This window comes from Nicotiana sylvestris, chromosome 8 (genome assembly GCF_000393655.2).
Source record: "Nicotiana sylvestris chromosome 8, ASM39365v2, whole genome shotgun sequence".
Taxonomy (NCBI): domain Eukaryota; kingdom Viridiplantae; phylum Streptophyta; class Magnoliopsida; order Solanales; family Solanaceae; genus Nicotiana; species Nicotiana sylvestris.
In genome coordinates, this window is record NC_091064.1 from 102,530,595 (window position 1) to 102,540,030 (window position 9,436).

Sequence of the window (9,436 nt, forward strand, 5' to 3'; positions counted from 1 at the left end):
TACTGGCTGCAAGATCAAATCTTCAGAAAGCTCTTTACCAAGCTTGTGCCCCAACTTCTCATGTTCTTTAGTAAGAACCGTCATATGATTGACAAGGGGTCCAACTGGAGAGTTTTCAATGTCCAACTGTGTATCAGTCATCTTCTTAAGATATTCAATGATTGCAGTTGGATCCATATTCTGATGTTTCCTCTGGAGTTCAGAACTCATAGAAGCGAGAATGATGTGTTTAATAGCAAGGCATTCTTCCAAGTATTTCTGATAAACCTTGGTGCCTTGAACATCATTCTCTGGTGGGATTATCTTTGCAGGCTTATCGATCACATCAATAAGCTTTTCATGCATGAGAACAATTCTCAAATTTCTATACCAGTCATCAAAGTTTGGTCCTACCAATTTGTTGGTCTCAAGTATTTCACACAGTGATATAACAGACATACTGAGAAATCTAAAATATAGAAAAGAAAAGGCAATAATATATGAACATATTTGCATATATCATAAAGACATGGACTTTTATCTAAATGATATTTTCACTAATTATTTTAAATTATTTACCCTCATTATAGTTTACGAAATCTTTATTTCTGTTAGTGTAGTAACGGAATCCTTTAACAATATGTATGAGCCCCTTGGAAGTCAAGTCGTTTCTCACATATATTTTAAAGGTAGGTACTTTACCAATTGTATCCCCATACAATTTCCTTAAATAGCTCTATGTCAAATAGTCCCCTGGTAGTCAGGTCGATCCTATTGGCATAGTCGAGTTCAACCATCATGATAGCAAAGAACTTATTAAATTTTATACTCCCCGGGTAGTCCAGGCGTCTAGTGTAAAATTGAATAATTCTTTCAATCCATACATCTAATGCAATAAATAATTTTAACATATTCTCGAACTATAAGTCTCCTGGTAATCAGGCCGCTCCTTATAAACAAGAAATAAGTAAAATTAATTACCTTGATGGATAGCTCTATAATAAAATATCTTATATTTTATTATTTAAGAACTCAAATTTTAGTAAGAGGGAATTGTTACTAAAATAATTTTTAATAACATGAAGATCAAATCTTTTATAGCATGTGAATTTAGTTCAAGTTGTCTACATGCTTAGTCCTAAATTGATTTACATCACATGTAATAAATAATTCAAAATTATATAATGAACAAGCACGTGACTTAAAACAAAATTCAACATCCTCTAACATGTTTATCTTATATATCACATAAAAAAATTCATGCTAGAATATTATTATTAATTAACATCTCATGAACTAATAACAATTGAAAATAACAATAGAATCATGTAACCTATTATAGATTCCCATTGTATCTAATACAAAATTTTAAATTCAAGTTATGAACTATATCAATAGTTCAAACGATTTAACTATTGCACAAGACACATGTATTATGGTTTGAACTCTTCAAATATAATATAAAAATATTTCGTAAATAAATTTTAGACAAAAAAAACCACTGCTCTGATACCACTGAAGGATTGCATATAGGTATTCGTAACACGCAGCGGAAGACAATAATAATCCTAGGCAGATCTTTTTGTGTTTAAAATTTATTTACATGTCAAAGATCGGATCTGAGACGTACCTGGTGAAGAGAGTCTCGTTTCAAAATTATTTGATAGTGCGAAGACTCTATGCGTATCCACACCGAGACCGATCTTTGATATCAACTCTTTGATCAATGAAACCCGCGAACAAAATTGAACAAAAAATATTGTGCTGAAATTTTCTCAAAATCTCAACTCAATGTTAGAACAACAAGAAACACTTTTCTTGTAATTGTATTTTCTCTCTTGGCTTGTGTTGCACTCTCACTTTCACAAAGTGGGTTTTCTTCTCAAGAATAAGTAAGTACGACAAATTTTCTCCATCACCCTTTATATAGCATCACCTACAAACCCTTTTCCTATTTGGTTGAGGTAATGATTTACTTAGGATAAAAGTTTATTCCAAAAATAAACTTCATGGAATTTTTCTAAAAAGAAATCGAAAACATTCTTAGGAAGTTTGAATCTGCCTAATTTTTACATGGACTTTCCATGAAGTCCAACGTGAAAGTTGGATTGTAATAATGACAAATCCAATTCAATATTGGATTTTCCTTATAAGTCATTAATTATTATTTTGCTAAAAACAAAGTTCAAATCCCATAACAAAAAGATTTCGTCTTGTAGACTCTTATGGGATTTACAATCTAATTCTAAATTGGATACTTTATTAATATTTATATATCTCCTATATATAAATAAATATAAATTATGACTACTTAATATATATCGTATATATTCAACCAAGAAATAATTTAATTTTCTATTCTAAATAGAAAACTTCAATTTGTTCACAGTATTAATTATATCCTCTGTGCTAGCAAAGAATATAATAATATTTTTTTGGACTAACAACTAAATGTATTTGACTAATTAAATTCTTTAATTTAATTATCAAATAATAATTTATTTAATCCTTTAGCAAAGATCAGAACACTCGTTAGTGTGCGACCCCATAGGTTCAATACTAAGTCGGTAGTAAATTGACCGCATCAATATACTAATCAAGGGTGGCGTCTAGCAACACTCTTTAACGACCGGATAATATGAAGTATACAATTTACTCTCAAGAACCAGTAGAAGAATAATGTAGTAATTCCTTCTGTCCTTATAGCTCTGGATCACCCTAGGATATGGTTCAACTGTCAAATCCTAATAGGCGACCAACTATGTGTTCATGTCAAATATAATCGACCATCGAATGACCTAAGAAACTCATTTCTTCTTTCATTCAATTGCCCTGGCCAAGGTCTTAATTTGGCCGTTTATAATTCATGACAACATGGAGCTTAAACTCATTACCAAGAGTTGACAGATTCCATCTTGAACAATCACTAATTATACAAGCATTTAATCATACCCAATATCCTTTCAACTATCGCCCTAGGGCCATAGGTGTCTAGTATCAAAGTACAATAAATAACTTGTCAATTACTATGTCGATCTCAGGTCAAAGGAAACGGTTACATCACATTCTTCAAGAGAATATCCTATTGACAGTTTATGGTAATTCTAACCATTAGGAATTATCCAATGAGTCAGTTCAATGATCATATCTCTATATGCATCATCTATCTATGTAATTTAGTTAATGAGATCAACTAATCTTTATCCCATAAAGACGATCACATAAATATTGATCTAACCGAATTACTAATGTCCAAATTAATAATCCTACGATCAAGAACAAATTTAGATTAAATTATAAGAAACTTTACTCTCATTATCTTGATCAACATCACAATGTCAAGTCTCAAAATTTAATCAAGGACCCTATCAAATTAATCAAGCAATTAATAACAATGATAAAAGAATATCAAATGCCATATATATTTTATATCAAATAATGTTCATAAAATTATGTTCAAATCATCAAATATGATATTGGATCTAGGGCATATCTACTATATCCCTAACAGTTGGTCATTTTATTCATTTCATGTCGTCTCAATCATACTTTAACTCTTTTCGATTACAAGGTAATATATTCTATCCAAAATTAGTTATGTAGCTATGCATATAATAGAACTATCTTTAGTTGAGATTTTTTGCTTTATGGTATATGCCAATACAATTTAACTTACATACCTTGTACGCATATGATTCATCAATGATAAACATATAGCTAAAATTATAATTTTTTCCTTTTTTAAGCATCGGTCATTAAAAAAATACTCACGCAACAGAAAAGCTGCCTTAATGGCGGATAGAAATCATGAAAATGACCAGACCTTTGGAAAAACACGCGATGACAAAAGGGCTAGGAGACGCGAATTATATAGACTTATGCCACCTAATAAAAAAGAGGCCTTTTTGGCACGACGACGTGCAAACAGAGCTGAATTGAAAAGACGATGGCTTACTGAAAGTTCAATTAGTGTTGATGCTGCTAATGCATCATCCTCTAATGCTGCCAATGTTCCTGCCATCCAGAGGTCTCTTAATATAAAAGACTCATTGCCTTTTTCAAGAAGAAGAACATGTAAGATTAAAATTCAAAATTTGTTTAAACTACATCTATTAAGAACAATAGTAATTACTTCTTTTCTAGGTTAATAATATCCTCATAACTAGAGTTCTCATATGCAGGGTATGTTTTCACAGAACCTGGTTGTTCGAGTAGTATGCAAGCAGAAAATACGTATGTCAAATTAAAGGATGTACCGAAATGCCAATTTTGTGGAGAAAAAAAGTTTGAATATGAACAGCCTGCATTTTGTTGTGGCAACGGTTCTATTCAATTAATATCCCATGAAATGCCAATAGAGTTAAGAAACCTTTATCTAGGAAATAGTGAGGAATCAAAACATTTTCGAACTTACATTAGAACATACAATAACATATTTGCGTTCACATCCCTTGGAGTAACATATGACAAAGAGCTAGCAAAGAGAAATAATGGTATTTATACATTCCGTGTTCAAGGGCAGATGTATTTATAAATGACTTGATACCAACTGATCAAAAAGGAAAAAACCTTCAGTTATACTTCTTTGATAGTGAAAATGAAGTAAGAAACCGAATGGCATGTTCAAACAAACTGAATGAAGATATTGTAAAGAGTTTGATGGATATATTAAAAATTAATCCATACTCAATGTTTTTGAAATCCTTAATAAATATTTCACAATTATCTGATTTTTACATTGCGCTTAAAAGTGATGCTGGTTTAGATCAACAAGTATATAATTTACAACTGTATCAGAAGTTGTGGGTATATGGGTTCAACATGATATCAATAACTATATTCCTTCACCACATATTCGTATATATACAAAAAGTGATAGAAGTCAATTGGTAAATTATTATTATGGCTGTTACGATCCATTACAGTATCCATTGTTGTTCCCTTACGGTCAAAATGGATGCCATTGTGGTATTAAAAAAATTAAACATACTACTGATAAATCAATAACGCGAATATACTATGAACACGAACAATTACCGAGTGTAATGAATATGTGCTCAATTAATGGATTGCTCGATATGGAAGCTGAAGTTATGCAAAAAGGAAAACAAAAAAGAGACACAGTTTCTTGTCGTGAATATTACTGTTACAAACTTCAAATAAGAGATGATGAAAATATACTTTTACATGCTGGCAGATTATTTCAGCAATATACTGTGGATGAATGGATAAAAATTGAAAGCCAAAGATTAGACTTTGCTTCTTTAAATCAGGATTTATTCAGAGTCGATGTATTAGGTGGGCTCTTAGATGTCCTACGCCGTGGGGAAAGAGACGCTTCACAGGTTGGAAAACAAAAAATACTCCCACTTAGCTTTACGGGAGGCCCAAGAGATATGCACCGAAGGTATATGGATGCTATTGCATTAGAGCAACGCTTTGGAAAACCTGATATATTTTTTACTATGACCTGTAATCCTTCTTGGCCTGAAATAAAAGAAAACCTCCTGTCAATAGATGAAACACAAAATAGACCGGATTTAATAAGTGGAGTATTTCGAGCAAAATTAGAAGAGTTGAAAAAGGATATTGTCAAAACACAAATATTTGGCAAAGTCGCAACATTTATGTATACAGTGGAATTTCAAAAACGGGGACTTCCACATGCTCATTTTCTTATAATCCTTGATGAAAAATATAAGTTACTAACTCCTGAAGCATATGACCATTTTGTATATGCTGAAATACCCGATGAAAAAGAAAATCCTACTCTATACTCACTTGTTACAGATCACATGATGCACGGTCCATGTGGAGAATTAAATCCAACAAATTCTTTTATGAAGAAAAAAACAGGTCAATGTAAATTTAAGTATCCTAAAGAGTTTGCAGAACAAACAACTAAAGGAAAAAATTCGTATCCAATTTATAGAAGGCGAAACACAGGAAAGAAAGTGAAAATTAGAGGACACCTTCTTGATAATGCATGGGTTGTTCCTTATAATCCATATTTACTTTATAAATTCAATTGTCATATAAATATTGAGATTTGTTCTGATATTAAAGTTGTCAAGTACATCTATAAGTATATTTGCAAAGGACATGATAAAATTGCATTTCATATATATGCTAATGATACAAATGTAGAAATAGATGAAATAAAGGAATACCAATCTGCTAGGTGGGTTTCACCGCTTGAGGCTACATGGCGTATATTTGCTTTCCCTATTAGTGAAATATTTTCAAATGTATATCATCTTCAGCTACATCTTGATGGACAATAACTTGTTTCCTTCAAGAGTACAGACAATATTAGTAAAATTGTGAACAATCCTATGATTAAGAAAACAATGTTAACTGAGTTCTTTTTAATGAATAGAGAAAACAAATATGCTAAGAACCTGAATTTATTATATCGAGAATTTTCCGAATACTTTGTATGGTCATCAACAGATAAAACATGGACACGCCGTCAACGAGGAAATGCTATTGGTCGCATTGTGACATGTCATCCAACCGAAGAAGAAAGATACTATCTTAGACTACTTCTAATGAATGTAAGAGGACCAAAATCATATGAAGATTTGCGAACAGTAAATGGACTATGTTGTACCACATTTAGAGAAGCTGCAGAAAGAAGAGGATTACTATTTTGTGATAATAATTTGGTAGAATGCATGTCTGAAGCTGTAAGTTACCAAATGCTATCCAATTTAAGACAATTATATGCTATGTTATTGATCTATTGTAATCCAACTAATCCAAGAGAATTATGGGAAAAATTTGAAACCCCAATGTCTGAAGATTTCAAAAGAAATCTGAATATAGATGCAAGGGAAATTCCTTACAAAGTGTTAAACCATATTAATAATATTCTTCATTCAATGGGGCGTAATATTAATGAATTTGAACTAATTTTAGAAGTGATAAAGCCATATGCAATAGCGAAAGAAGCTAAATATGTTGATTTCGAGAGAAATATCATTGTTAGTGATGAAGATTTACTGTTGAAAAACAAATTAAATATTGAACAAAGAAGAGCTTACAATATGATTCTCGATAGAATATTTTCAAATAGACCAGGGGCATTCTTTATTGACGGTCCCGGTGGGACTGGTAAAAGTTTTTTATATCATGCTTTATTAGCTACTGTGAGACACAAAGGATTCATAGCTTTAGCAACTGCAAGTTCCGGTATTGCAGCTTCACTTCTTCCTGGAGGTCGAACTGCTCATTCTCGCTTTAAAATTCCTATTGATGTCAATGAGAACTTCAGCTACATTATTAGTAAACAAAGCTCATTAGCGTCTTTAATACGAGATGCAAAACTAATTGTATGGGATAAAATTTCAATGGCCAAAAAGCAAACGGTGGAAGCATTTGATTTGCTTTTAAGAGATCTAATGGAAACAAATATACTATTTGGAGGAAAGGTAGTTGTCTTTAGTGGTGATTTTAGACAAACTCTTCCCGTAGTTCGTAGTGGCAAAAAGGAAGATTTTATTTGTGAAAGTTTATTGTGCTCTGAAATTTGGAATCAACTTGAAAAATTACAACTATCTGAGAATATACGTGCTAAAACAGATCCTGTCTTTTGTGAATATTTAATGAGAATTGGTGATGGAAAAGAACAACAAAATGACTGTGGAAAAATTGAAATTCCTCATTCCCTCATTATTCCTTATACTTCTGAAAAAGAATCCTTGAATTTGCTCTTCCGAGTTACTTATCCTCATTTATACAAATGTCATTCAAATGCTTCCTTTATTACTTCTCGTGTTATTCTAACAACCAAAAATGATTTTGTTGATGAAATAAATGACATGCTGCTTGCTCAATTTCCAACTACTGAAAAAGTTTACATTGCTACTGATGAGACAACTGATCCAAAAGATCAGAGTGAGTACGAAGATTTTTTGCACATTTTAAATCCTGCAGGTCTACCTCCTTATAAATTATCTTTGAAGAAAAATTGCCCCAATATGTTATTAAGAAATCTAAATCCCAGTGAAAGTTTATGCAATGGAACACGGTTAATTTGTAATGATTTTAAAACCCATGTTATCAGTGCAATAATATCTAGCGGCGATTTTAAAAATAAACATGTATTTATTCCGCGAATACCACTCATGACATCAGAAGATGAGAAATTACCTCTCCCTTTTAAACGAACGCAATTTCCAATATGATTATGTTTCTCCATGACAATAAATAAAGCACAAGGTCAAACATTAGATTTTGTGGGTATCTATTTGCGCGAACCTGTCTTTTCGCATGATCAATTGTATGTTGCTTTATCGAGAGCAAAAAGTTCTAATTGTGTGAAAGTATTAATTAGACCACCTACTGCTGACGACGACGATGATCACTCTACATATAATATAGTGTATGATGAAATTATTAAAAAAGCTTTTTCCTGACCTCTTGCTATAATTTCTTATGGTAAATCTAATTATAACTTGATTTTCTGTATTCTTTCATTTTATATTAAACTCATTCTATCTTTATTGTTAATGTATGCTCTTTTACTAATATTAGCATGTTGCAATTGCAGATTAATTCCAATATGGGTGAAAGGTTAACTATCAATGCAATCACTCCCAAAACGGAAGAATGGACCTATAAGATCCAAGTAGTTGATAAAGGTCGTCCCAAAGACAACAAAGAGAAAATCAAAAAATATCAACTCATGACATTACAGGATGAAGAGGTATTCTTTATTAAATTTATAATTCTCCCAACAATAACCAAATTAAATCATCGTTAGCTCATATATGAGAGCTCTCTAATATTTAAATTTTGTTTGCTCTGGTGCTATAATTTCTGCCAATTTATTTGAATATAATAATATTAATTGTATCTTATTTTCTTACAGAAAAATCAAGTCCAAGCAATCAAGTTCAATGCTGATATAACACATTTTGAAGATTTATTTGATCCTTTCCATACTTACTTGGTGTCAGTTGCACAAGTGAAGGAGTCATCTTATTTGTATGGAAATCCAATTAACAAATTCACTTGGACAATTGATAGAAGCCCCATTGTCGAGCCAATTGAAAAGGTCACTCCTCCATAGGATCCATTACCGCCGCCAACGCGGCTAACTCTTACCGCATTTGACACCTTTGAGGATCAAGCCAAAGAATCTGAATTTGGTATTTAAAGATTTTGTCACGACCCAATTCCCGAACTGGTCGTGATGGCGCCTCTCATGAAGACAAGGCCAGCCATTCAACCCAATTCATCCTTTTAAGACAATTAATTAACACAATTATAGTATAAACATGATGTAATAATGTCCAATAGCGGAAAGTATAGATAAAATACGGAAATCCAACCCAACTCAGCCCTGACCGGGGTGTCACAAGTCATGAGCTACTACATAGTTTACTAAAATTCTACAAAGCATGGAATTAGGAACAAAGTCTGAAGATATTATAAATAACAGAAGATAAGG

At 31.9% G+C, this 9,436-nt stretch overlaps 2 protein-coding genes across 2 annotated transcripts; both read left to right on the forward strand.

The window, feature by feature from the left end:
- The first annotated feature begins 5,057 nt into the window (after nt 1–5,057).
- On the forward strand, nt 5,058–6,263 carry LOC104245451 (uncharacterized). The gene has a single exon (XM_009801085.1). The coding sequence runs from the start codon at nt 5,058–5,060 to the stop codon at nt 6,261–6,263; it is 1,206 nt and encodes a 401-aa protein (XP_009799387.1).
- A 66-nt stretch (nt 6,264–6,329) lies between these two features.
- LOC104245530 (uncharacterized) lies at nt 6,330–9,055 on the forward strand. The gene is made up of 3 exons (XM_009801178.2): nt 6,330–8,011; nt 8,518–8,689; nt 8,855–9,055. Exons 1-3 carry the CDS (start codon nt 6,330–6,332, stop codon nt 9,053–9,055), a joined length of 2,055 nt encoding a protein of 684 aa, XP_009799480.2.
- The last annotated feature ends 381 nt before the right edge of the window (nt 9,056–9,436 follow it).

Excerpts from the sequence above, each read along its gene's own strand:
- LOC104245451 (XM_009801085.1), top strand. The coding sequence starts at position 5,058 with ATGGAAGCTGAAGTTATGCAAAAAGGAAAACAAAAAAGAGACACAGTT.
- LOC104245530 (XM_009801178.2), top strand. The coding sequence starts at position 6,330 with ATGTTAACTGAGTTCTTTTTAATGAATAGAGAAAACAAATATGCTAAG. Across the intron at positions 8,012-8,517 it reads AGTTTATGCAATGGAACACG|CATGTTGCAATTGCAGATTA; the intron begins GTTAATTTGTAA and ends TACTAATATTAG. Across the intron at positions 8,690-8,854 it reads TGACATTACAGGATGAAGAG|AAAAATCAAGTCCAAGCAAT; the intron begins GTATTCTTTATT and ends ATTTTCTTACAG.